At 37.3% G+C, this 12,038-nt stretch overlaps 4 protein-coding genes across 4 annotated transcripts; all 4 read right to left on the reverse strand.

The window, feature by feature from the left end:
• Nucleotides 1–1,371: 1,371 nt before the first annotated feature.
• On the reverse strand, nucleotides 1,372–2,262 carry LOC115800361 (gamma-crystallin M3-like). The gene is made up of 3 exons (XM_030757658.1): nucleotides 2,195–2,262; nucleotides 1,821–2,060; nucleotides 1,372–1,706 (listed from the first exon to the last, which is right to left on the reverse strand). Exons 1-3 carry the CDS (start codon nucleotides 2,207–2,209, stop codon nucleotides 1,428–1,430), a joined length of 534 nt encoding a protein of 177 aa, XP_030613518.1. The 5' UTR covers nucleotides 2,210–2,262; the 3' UTR covers nucleotides 1,372–1,427.
• A 2,601-nt stretch (nucleotides 2,263–4,863) lies between these two features.
• LOC115800362 (gamma-crystallin M3-like) lies at nucleotides 4,864–5,865 on the reverse strand. Its single transcript, XM_030757659.1, has 3 exons — nucleotides 5,845–5,865; nucleotides 5,488–5,730; nucleotides 4,864–5,139 (listed from the first exon to the last, which is right to left on the reverse strand). Exons 1-3 carry the CDS (start codon nucleotides 5,854–5,856, stop codon nucleotides 4,864–4,866), a joined length of 531 nt encoding a protein of 176 aa, XP_030613519.1. The 5' UTR covers nucleotides 5,857–5,865.
• A 1,447-nt stretch (nucleotides 5,866–7,312) lies between these two features.
• On the reverse strand, nucleotides 7,313–8,140 carry LOC115800336 (gamma-crystallin M3-like). Its single transcript, XM_030757625.1, has 3 exons — nucleotides 8,069–8,140; nucleotides 7,710–7,952; nucleotides 7,313–7,624 (listed from the first exon to the last, which is right to left on the reverse strand). The coding sequence occupies exons 1-3, from the start codon at nucleotides 8,096–8,098 to the stop codon at nucleotides 7,349–7,351; spliced, it is 549 nt and encodes a 182-aa protein (XP_030613485.1). The 5' UTR covers nucleotides 8,099–8,140; the 3' UTR covers nucleotides 7,313–7,348.
• Nucleotides 8,141–9,918: 1,778 nt separating this feature from the next.
• LOC115800337 (gamma-crystallin M3-like) lies at nucleotides 9,919–10,747 on the reverse strand. Its single transcript, XM_030757626.1, has 3 exons — nucleotides 10,673–10,747; nucleotides 10,334–10,576; nucleotides 9,919–10,246 (listed from the first exon to the last, which is right to left on the reverse strand). The coding sequence occupies exons 1-3, from the start codon at nucleotides 10,703–10,705 to the stop codon at nucleotides 9,968–9,970; spliced, it is 555 nt and encodes a 184-aa protein (XP_030613486.1). The 5' UTR covers nucleotides 10,706–10,747; the 3' UTR covers nucleotides 9,919–9,967.
• Nucleotides 10,748–12,038: the final 1,291 nt, after the last annotated feature.

The following is a 12,038-nucleotide window of genomic DNA, read 5'->3' on the forward strand; positions in this document are numbered from 1 at the left end:
CACACACACACACACACACACACATAATTCATAGGTCAGTGTCCAACGAACAAAAAAAAATCATTCTTAAAAATGGACAACGATAATAGCCTCAGATAATAAACAATAGCCTCACCTGATTTTCATGCTTTGTGGAAAATATATTTTTTATTTGTTATTACCAAAGGGGCGTGAGAGATTTTGCTGTTGTTCTTTTGTTTTAATTTTGCTAAATAAAGTTCAGAAAATTCTTGTGACTCCCACAAAATGGATATTGTTTTCTTTACTGCAGTCTGGAGAACAAAAGCCTACTATTAGAACAAAATGCTGTACCTTCCCCATTGAGTGTCACAATGCAGTTCTGCTGTGGATCAATGTGGCTCTTTTATATACTGTTACAATGCAAAACATCAATTGTTTTTGAACGTCAGCCTTTCCTAAAAAGAAAGCTGGTATGACTGCAGTTTATTTACAAATTTTTTGTTTCAACAAGATAACAAAGGTCCTAAATTATTACCTAGTAAAAAGCAGATTCAGTGTTATTCTTATGAATAACATAAGTGAGTATATTTTCTATGACTTACCATCTTTAATTTGATTATATTATAATTATTTAAACCATAAGGGATTAAGCACATGCTATTGAAATAAATACTAAGCAGTTAAAATATTAAACAATTACTTGCCATTTATTCTGTATGTTGCTTTTTATGCATATATTTCTTTAGATTTTAAGTAACACTGGCACAATTCATAAATTATGTCAGTTTAAACTGTTGCTCCTTTTTAGAGGCCTGTTGGTAGACTTTGCAGGTGTATTCACTTGTATAGTATTTCTAATATTGCTGTGTATTGAAATTTTTATAATGTGCCTAAATTTTCCCTGTTAAATTTTCATCAGTACTGTATGTAAAGGCGTATAAATGTGTACAGTATGCTTCTTCCTCAGAGACTTTCAAATGGTGAAAAGAAAATTTGAGTAAATGCCAGAAGATGCACTTTAAACAAAAATCAATAGAAATATTTCTCTACAAACATTTAATACATTAATTTGATGAAACTGATACTGCAGCATTGGTATCTGCCAATATGTGTTCTTTAATATGAACGCTATTGGGATAAATAGTACCACACATGGTAGTGCTGAATGGTTTCACTGATCTCGACATGTTTAAAATTGGTGAAATGCTGCTATCTGGTGGTTTGCAGCATAGTGAACCTAGAGGTTTACTGTTAAACTGGATGTGCAACATAAGGCTTAAAAGTTAATTTATGTTAATGACATCTTGACATTATGACTCGTGCAAAACTTGTAATTTAACCTATGTTTGCACGTCTGATTTTAGTTTATTGATTGTTGTGCGAGTTTCAGATCACTCAGTGACAAACTGATTTAAAAGAGTATCACTAGATTTTTATTTAAAATCTTGCTTTTATACACTGGTGCTCTAAGAACAGGAATCCATGATACGCCTCATGCTCATGAACCTCATCCCACTCATTCCCATGTCCCTGAAGCTCCTGTACTCTCCGGGCCTCAGGTACATCATCCTGCCTCTGTAGTGGGGCTGCTCGTACATCAGCCAGTGGCCGTCCATCACGTGGCAGGACTGGCAGTCAGACATGCGGTAGCGATCCATCATGTTGTCACAGTCGTCCATCAGTTCATACATCTGACCTCCGAAGTTCTCCCTCTCGTAGATCCTCATCCTGAACTGGCCTCTGTGCTGTAAATTGAAATGAATGACAGTGAATCAAAGAGATCTTATTCTTATGCTTTCAGCAGATTCAGCATCTTTCAAATATATCAAATATGGAAAATAGCTTTCAGTGTACAGTACCATGGGGATCATGCGGCAGGACCTAATGCAATCGCTCATGCCCATGCGCTGGTAATCAGAGTACTCTCCCCTCCTGGCAAAGAACTGATTTCCCATGTAGTTAGTACGGTCGTAGACCATGAAGCAGCCGCTCTCCACCCTGCAGGAGTGACACCTGCTCAGGTAGGAGGACATGTCAGCACAGTCGCTGCTGGTCTCATAGGAACGACCCTGGAAGTTCCTGTCCTCGTAGAAGATGATCTGAAATTGACAAATGGAGAAAAAAACAAGAACTGATTGTGAGGATATCACACGTTTTGTATCACATCCACATTTTTTCAGCATCCAGTCAGATTAAAAAAATGTTAGGAGTGAATAACTGAAGCTGCACACACCTTGCCCATGGTCATGGCTTCAGTTACAACTCTTTTGGCTCAAAAGGACTGCACAGTTTCATGACATCCCATGTGCTGCTTTTATACCTGACCTCACACCCAAAGATACATGACCCCCATTGTTCAAATTCCTGACAGAGCAACATGGAGCAGAGGCCCCCTGTGTACATTTCAATTCAAAGGGACCTTCAACGGATTGTGATTTGCGGTGGTTGCATTTGTGCGAAGAGGCCCCGCTGTGCATTGTCTTTGCAGCTGAATAACAGAGAGAGCGTGTTTTCCACAAACGTAGCTTTCTTTGAAGGCCGCGTTAAATATTTCATCTCTAATCTTTTACAGATGAAACAACAAACCTGATTTATTGGTTGTTTTTGCTTAAAAAAATAGTCAACAGCTTTTAGACTCAGTTAGCCTGCTAAAGTTTGATTGGGATCAATACACAATTGAATCAATACATTAAACTGAGTATGAGCTAAATTTGCCATAAGAACATATAAGCTGCATAGTTTTAGGGATTGATAATTTACAGATATGTTGCTCTTTCTGACAAATAATTAAAACAATATACATGTCTCCATACATGTATTTTTTGGCCCTCATTCAGTTTGATACACAGCTGTGCTGACAGTGAATTTCATGGATTTCTGTACTGTACAGCCTACCAAGTTAGTGAGGCACAGTTAGTGCTCATTCATTTATGAATTTAATCTTTAAATAATTATCTTAAAATATTCAAACCCTTTCACAACAGCTGTACTGGAGGTGAGTTCCTCTTCTTTTGTAACTCATTCACCTGAATACTGGAGTTATAAGCATAGCTGTGTGATCGACATGTACCCCTGAGGTTTCAAGTGCTTCTTCATGGGTGTGTGTGTGTGTGTGTGTGTGTGTGTGTGTGTCTGGTTTTCTCTGTATTATTGTAAGGTCTTTACCTTACAGTATAAAGCACCTTGAGGTGACTGTTGTTTGTGATTTGGTGCTATATAAATAATATTGAATTGACAATTGAAACTGTCTTGACACCAGAAGCTGCAGACAATGGCTATCTGCCTCACTTCCTCTATTCTGAGTGGCTGAACTGGACTTTTCCACTGTATTTGTATTGTTTTGCAGCATTTTGAATGGAATTATTTGACAAATGTCTTCTTGTGAGTTAGTCTGTTACTTAGCACTGTTTAGCAGCTATGTGTGTCTGTTCATTGTGCCGATTCAGTTTATTTACACAGCTTGCTAACCAAGTTTTTTTTTTAGTTTCCTAGCTAATAGCTTAGCTTTCTAACATTCCACCCTATCATCCAAACATGGTCACTTCTGGCTCCAGAAAAACAAACATGGTGGCCTAATGTCTTAAAGTGCTTCCCAAAACCAGTGGGTGATGGCACAATAGAAATGTCTGTCTTTTATATACAGCCTATGTTTTTGTAAGCGGTTTTGTGCTTCATTGCTATGCCTTCCCTTTCTCAAACAGATGATAACTGAGAAACAAAGAAGGGTTTTGCTGCTTTAAGATCACTGCTTGCAGAAAACAAATGTATACTTTGAATGTATAGGTTGGTAAAATGTGGAATTATACTCTGCGACTTCAGCCATGAATCAATAAACCAAATGCTCTCTGTAATAGTAAGATCCTCAGTGAGGAAGATTATTATGTTATTTTCTTCCTATATGATTTCAGGAATTTCAACTTTAAAGTCCTCATATTTTAGTTTTTATTACAATTGAACACATTTACATCTGTTGTTTTCTTATGTGACGGTTTCTGGCCTCTAATAATTATTATTTAGAGAACAACAGGCATTGCTTGTCTTTTTTAGGCTGTCTCATATAGAAAGATCAGATATAGGGGGCGGCTGTGGCTCAGGACATATCCTCAGGCAGCATACTGAACGGAGTGTGAATGTTAGATAGAAAGCGCTTAGATGTAGAAAACAGTGCTTGTATGAATGTGTGTAAATGGGTGAATGAGACGTGTTGCACATGTTGCACTTCGAGTGCTCAAGTATGGTACAAAAGCACTTTATAAGAAGCAGTCCTTTTACCATGTCAGTGTTCAGTTTTGCATTATAAGATTCCTTTTATAACTAATGCTGATGCATTCCAAATGAAATAAACTATCTTTGGTCTTTAAGTGGAGACACAAACACCTGCTTTGCTTTTTGATGTTCCCACCAAAACAAATAAGTAACTTCTAAATCAGCTGGCATTGTCTACACGTGCATGTTAAAATTGCAGTGCAAGGGAAGAGAAAAGCTTTATTTCAACTGAATCCACAAATGAATCTCTGTGTTAGCCCATGTTCATGTGATCTCGTTTGTTGAGGAATGAACACTTCAGACCACTCATGGATTGTGCCTTTAAGGACTTTTCAGCCACAATATTAAATGCTACAGAAATAATTCTATAAGTCCAACTGAATAATTTCAAATCTACTTTGAAATATTTGTGTTTTTAATCTTTTTTTTGACAATATCACCAATAACTCCAGCTATGCATTTCCTATAATCTACAGCAGAGTAGGGGGCATCTGAAAATCCTGGAAAATGAATGTTTAAATAGTCAAAAGTGTACCTAGATAAAAAATTCATTGATCACCAACATTACACTGTGTATGCTATCTTGTACATGAAGATTATTTTATTTCTTTAGAGGAGTACAATTTATTGGTAAAGTTAACAGGATTCGGTGATGCGTCTGATGGAGCTGAATCTCATTCCGTCATATCCCATGTCCCTGAAGCTCCTGTACTCTCCGGGCCTCAGGTACATCATCCTGCCTCTGTAGTGGGGCTGCTCGTACATCAGCCAGTGGCCGTCCATCACGTGGCACGACTGGCAGTCAGATATGTGGTAGCGGTCCTGGATGTTTTCGCAGTCCTCCATGAGCTCGTACATCTGCCCGCCAAAGTTCTCCATCTCATAGATCCTTATTCTGTAGGACCCTTTGTGCTGTTCGGAAGATAATGTAGGGGTTAGTCCTTTTTAAAAAGTGCTTCAAAAAAAGAACTTGAAAGTAGAAACATAAAAAAAATCCCTAAAAGTTTAAAAAGAATGTTTCAAGATAAGAATTAAGTTGCCACTTTGATCTCAAAGGAGAAATTGTTGCATGGTGTGGGAATACTAATGGCAAAGGCCCAAAAGGAAACCTGTAGTAATCAGCAAAACCTCATCACCAATTTAAGGAAACACACCAACATATATGAAATAATGTTCTTTTCTTACTGTGTATTATAATGTACTATTATGTAGGCTTTGTATTTCTTAATATGTGAAAATCTTGGCATCTTGGTACTCTACCATAGGGATCATACGACAGGACCTGATGCAGTCGCTGAAACCTATCATACGCTGGTAATCTGAGTATTCGCCCCTCCTCATAAAGTACTGGTTTCCCATGAAGTTGGGGCGGTCGTAGACCATGAAACAGCCGCTCTCCACCCTGCAGGAGTGACACCTGCTCAGGTGGGAGGACATGTCAGGGCAGTCGCTGCTGGTCTCATAGGAGCGACCCTGGAAGTTCTTTTCCTCGTAGAAGATGATCTAGAATTTAACACACAAGCCAGAATTCAGTAACCAGCCTCAACTTTGAAGTCATAGCTTTCATTTTTGATCAACAACAGAACAATTATAATAAAATATCTCTGATAAGATTACCTTGCCATGCATGGTGGCCGATAGATTGAATGATGCTATAGAGATCCTATCCTGGATTTAAGCCTTTTTTATACCTAACGTGACATCCAGACAGTTGATGTCACTATTGTATGGAAGCCATGAGTCAGCAACACCCAATGTTAGTCCCTCTGTGAATGCTGATGGGAAAGAGTTATTATGCATCCTCTGAGAGGCTCTGTTATTCTAGATCAAAGGGCTTCATTGTGATTACCTTGAAAATGATTTAACTTTCTAATTTTGTGGTGATACACTAAATATAAAACAAAATTAAATAGTAAATAAAAATAAAATAAAATAGTTAATAAAATAAAACAAAAGAAAATTAAAAAATAAATAAAGATAAAACAAAAGAAAAAAGTAAATAAAAATAAAATAAAATAGTTAATAAAATAAAACAAAAGAAAATTAAAAAGTAAATAAAAAAATAAAAAAGTAACTAAAAAATAAAATAAATTGTTAAGTTTAGCCGTTTTATCCTAGTATCACAAATTCTGTTGCTGGACATGCACGCACGCACGCGCAAGTATAGAAGAAGAAGAAGAAAGAAGAAGAAAGAGCTTTATTTGTCACATACATATACATGCAGTGAAATTCATTCTCTGCATTTAACCCATCACACACATGGAGTATGTAGTACACACAGCACAGCATGGAGCAGTACCTAGGTCAGTGTCCAACAAAAAAAAAAAATTATTCTTAAAAATGGACAGTGATAATAGCCTCAGATTAACATTCATTTCGGGAATAATTTAAGGGCAGAATGTGTTATAATACATTTTTGTGAAAAAATGCTGACTGTTAAATTATTTATTATGAGTTTTGGTTAATTATATTGATTTATACATCTTAACTTGAGCTCTTTAAAACTCTTTTCAGCATGAAACCTGTTCTCTGCATTGTTTATGTTTTATAATAACTTACTGAGCTGCAATAAAGAGGTTTTAATCACAGCTGGAGTTTAACATGTTTAATGTAACAATAATAAAAATGAATAATAATAGCAGGGTCCAATGCTGATAATTTTAGATGATCATAATGAGCTACAGTGGCACATAAGTGAGAATGTCACAAATTGATGCAGTGTATCACACGGGGGCTCTTCCCAATAACCCATGGCACACTGGCTTTTTGATTTATATCAAATTAAACTGTGATTTAAAATTTGTGTAAATTGTCTGAGTGTATGTGGTGTATTTGAGATTTATTTAAGTTAGGCATATGTATTGTGATGGTATAAGCACCTTGAGGCAACTGTTTGTGTTGATTTAGCACAATATAAATAAAATTGAATTGAATTGAATTGCATGTGTGTTTAGAGAATGTAACCATTTACTTTGTGTCCTTCTTCCTTTTTTCCCTTTTAAGCACCTTTAATGATTGTTTATTCACTGTATTTAAGAGAATATTAAAGAACAGCACAAAAAGCCACAGACTTAAGATTTTGTTGTATCTTTCATTTTTTTTTATTTCAAAATGAATTTGTCTAGCACATGTCCATGATACGCCTCATGCTCATGAACCTCATGCCTCCCATTCCCATCTCCCTGAAGCTCCTGTACTCTCCAGGCCTAAAGTACATCATCCTGCCTCTGTAGTGGGCCTGCTCGTACATCAGCCAGTGGCCGTCCATCACGTGGCAGGACATGCACTCAGACATGCGGTAGCGATCCATGATGTTGTCGCAGTCATCCATCAGCTCGTACATCTGACCACCGAAGTTCTCCCTCTCATAGATCCTCATCCTGAATGGACCTCTGTGCTGTTAGAGAGAATGGAAAAAAAATTAATGTGTCATATAGACTGCACTTGTATCAGAACAGGTTGGCACATTATTTTCTACGTACCATGGGGATCATACGGCAGGACCTGATACCACCGCTCATGCCCATCATGCTCATGTAATCAGAGTACTCGCCCCTCCTCATGAAATACTGGTTTCCCATGTAGTTGGGGCGGTCATAGACCATGAAGCAGCCACTCTCCACCCTGCAGGAGTGACACCTGCTCAGGTAGGTGGACATGTCGGCGCAATCACTCATGCACTCATAGGAGCGCCCCTGGAAGTTCCTGTCCTCGTAGAAGATGATCTGAAAAATAAGAAGTTCATTTGTTTGGATTTAGACTTGACAGAAATAAGTCCGTTAACATGTAAGACTTTCGTAGTTTGAGTTGTATAAGGTGTTTAAGATGTCCATAAGCTTACCTTGCCCATGCTCATGTCAGTGGTGGACATACTTATAGACGAGCTGCTGCTGTTGCTACTGCTACCGCTGCACTGCTGTCCTCTTTGGTTTAACCCTTGCTTTTATACCTGACCAAACCGTACAGAGTCAGTGGGCCCCCATTGTTTAAACTCCTGACCCAGCAACATGGTATAGAGAGCTGTACTGGCATGTGGTACTGTGTCGTATAATCACATGATTGGGCAAAGGAAGACTTTAGAAATTTGACCTTTTGACGAGTAACACAAAGCCTCTGTTCTCAATTTGAAGGTTGTCATGCACATTTAGATCTACTTATGTTAAACTAGAGGCAGTCAAATTGGAGTTACATGAGCTGATTGGATTTAAAATTTTGTAAAAAATAAAAAAGAAACACTAAGAAAAAAAATAATTGAAGTAGTTCATGATGCACTGCAGTGGAAAGCTGATGTTTATTATAGATTTTCTTCTGGACAAGTCAAAATCAGAAACTGAAAAACATGTAGACTTTTGCACTACTATGAATGAATCATCATCATCATCATCATCATCATCATTCAATTCAATTCAATTTTATTTATTTAGCACCAAATCACAACAGTCACCCCAAGGTGCTTTATATTATAAAGACCCTACAAATAATCATCATCATCATTTATTTAGAGCCATGTGGATATGTTTCATTTTACCATGATTGATGTCTTTTCTTAACATTGTATTTGCATAATTTTGCAGTGTTTGATTTGATTGCCTACTTGAATATTGCAAATACTTCTCAAATTGATAATTGTTTTTTTCTCAGTGTATTTAGATTATCCCTTTTTGAGCCTTTTGGCTCTTTATGAATTGAGCCCCCATAGTAACCATAGTTATTTCTTAAGCAAAAACATTGGATTCAGCTGTTAACACTTTATTTAATTATGCACATTCTACTTTTTTGTGCACGTTTGTAATAATAGTGGAAACAGATGTGACAATCATCTTTTATGGAACATATTCAAATAAACTCTTATAGTGGAGCAATCAGAATAAATTAGCGATAAACTTTTGTAGTAAAACCATAATGAACCATTATCCAGACACCTTGAATAATGAATCACTTCTGTATTGTACCTGATGCTAATAGATTCATGGTTATAAAATGAATGATTTTCGGTTTCTATGATATGAGACCCGTGACTTTTTTAAACATGAAAAAAACTCTAACCAATAGATTTCTATGATGGCCACAAAATGTTAAGTATGAAACTAAAACAACTTGTCACAGTTTTAACACCTCTAGTTGCAGCTCTGAATCATTTCAGCAGTTTTCTCATGTTAGAGCAAATTATGAAGTGCTTTATAACTGCAGCTGGGAACTAATTTCATCTGGTGATTAAAAAAAAAAAGAAAGCAAGAATAAAAGTGAATTGGCATAAATTGTTGAGAAGCTTCCAGAAAGTCACCAATGATGATGATGCATTTCCATGTTAACCATGAAGTAAATTACCAAATGTTTTCATCACCAAGTTAGTGTCAAGTATCAATTTAGATAACCAACTTTTAAACAGAATAAAAATGCTTAAAAATTACATTTCTTTACTTTCATTTTATCTGTAATCTTTTGATTAAATACCATTCAACCTTTCATGATGTCATGAGGGAACGCATTGTAGGATGAACATTTGCTTGCTAGTGTGTTTGCTGTATTTTAAATGATAGAACTTATACATTTAAAAATTTCAGTTTAAAATATATAAAATATAAATAAAATATTTAAATATATCACATTTAAATATTTTACAGGCTCAGGCACCATATGTATCACAACACTGTATTGCATTTGTCATGGCGACAGTAAGCTTGACAAAGATCAAAGTAGTGCAGAATTATTTTATTTAGTGGCATTGAACAGTGAACATTTAGTAACAGGAATCCATGATACGCCTCATGCTCATGAACCTCATCCCGCTCATTCCCATCTCCCTGAAGCTCCTGTACTCTCCGGGCCTCAGGTACATCATCCTGCCTCTGTAGTGGGCCTGCTCGTACATCAGCCAGTGGCCGTCCATCACGTGGCAGGACATGCAGTCGGACATGCGGTAGCGATCCATGATGCTGTCGCAGTCGTCCATCAGCTCGTACATCTGACCACCAAAGTTCTCCCTCTCATAGATCCTCATCCTGAACTGGCCTCTGTGCTGTACAGGAAATAGTTCACAACAAAGAATTAGAGAACCATTGAAGGATAACTGGAGAAAAATGATAACCCCAGCACAGTTACCTACCATGGGGATCATACGGCAGGACCTGATGCAGTCTGACATGCCCATCATGCTCATGTAGTCAGCGTACTCGCCCCTTCTCATGAAATACTGGTTTCCCATGTAGTTGGGACGGTCATAGACCATGAAGCAGCCGCTCTCCACCCTGCAGGAGTGACACCTGCTCAGGTAGGAGGTCATGTCAGAGCAGTCGCTCATGCACTCATAGGAGCGCCCCTGGAAGTTCCTGTCCTCATAGAAGATGATCTGAAAAACAGCCAAATGAAATGTTTTTTTTTTTTAAAAAGCAGCAGCAGTTATTTGGAAACAGTTAACAACGTTGACTTTAAACAGCTTCCTTACCTTGCCCCTCATGCTCATGCCAGTGTTGCTCATGTTGCCTGTAAGTGAGTGGTCACTCTTGCTCCTGTTCTGCTGCTCTACCTGGTTTAACCCTTTTCTTTTATACCTGACCAAACGTAAAGAAACCCCTCCCCTACCCCAGAGAATCCCTTACTCAGCGACTTGCTAATGAGGCCCACCGAAAGCAGAGGTTACGTCCATTTTTTCAGGCACTGGGTACCAGCAGTCTTTAGAAAGGCCTTTTCTCTTTTTACAGAAAGCATTTTCAACAGTGCTTGTGAAATGTGAATAGGTCGACCTATGCGTGATTGTTAAGAACTGTGTTTATGACCTGTGTCATACATAAAGTTTCCAAACTGGGTTTATGAATTGTTCTTCATATGCTGCAAACATGCTCATTTCCAAAGTGGAAGAACGTGAACAATAAATTGATTGTAACAAGAAGACATTTTTAATGAGCTGTTAATACATTTACATCATACTCTATTAGAAATTATTAATACTCTGTGTTGGATATAAATGTTTAATGAGATGATGAAGAAGACACCAACAAAATATGTGACTGTGTAGTGGTACTAGTTAACTAAATGCAAGTATGACATCATGTACAGTAACTGTGAGATTTGCCTTAATTGTGAAGTGCTGTTCAGTTCTTTTAATTGTTTGACCCTCTGAGGTGACAACCCCAACCCTAATCCTAGCTCTAACAATAGGCTATCAGAACATGCAATTTCCCTTTGTATTAAAATCACAGAACAAAGAAAAATAATGATTCTCACACATCACAAGCTAGTCACATTTCCCCCTAAAAAGGCAGGTTGGGCTGTTTCCAAAATATAGGGTAAGGGAGGGATTACTACCTAAGGTGGCTCAGACCTCAGAGGATTAAGCTTTTGTACAATAACATTAATACATCTAATGAAGCCATGTACAATTTTTGAACACATTACAGGCCTTTAAATAACACAGTACACAATACTGACCTAAAATAACAAATTTTAGGTCAGTATTTTTTCCAGCATTTTTGTTCCTTCCCAACATCTAAGTAGAGGAAACAGCCACATGTGACAGATCCTATATTTTTTGTCAGAATGATTTTTTCTTTGGCCAAATTCGAGCATCAATATCATGTGATATACGATACACGATAAAACTCTACTACTTTAAAATCTGTGATTTAAATTTTGTACCGCAACAGTGGGCGTTCCTTTTTTTGTTTTATCAAACTGAGAAAACTTGGAAAAAAATGTTTTTGGAAAAAGCTTTGCAGGGTCATATCAGCATGTGGAAGCTGGTAGGATCTGAAAGGCACATTTTGATACCAAGCTTATTTTTGACAGGGTGCTGAGGTAGCATCTATCCACAG

Source organism: Archocentrus centrarchus, chromosome 21 (assembly GCF_007364275.1).
Source record: "Archocentrus centrarchus isolate MPI-CPG fArcCen1 chromosome 21, fArcCen1, whole genome shotgun sequence".
Lineage (NCBI taxonomy): Eukaryota > Metazoa > Chordata > Actinopteri > Cichliformes > Cichlidae > Archocentrus > Archocentrus centrarchus.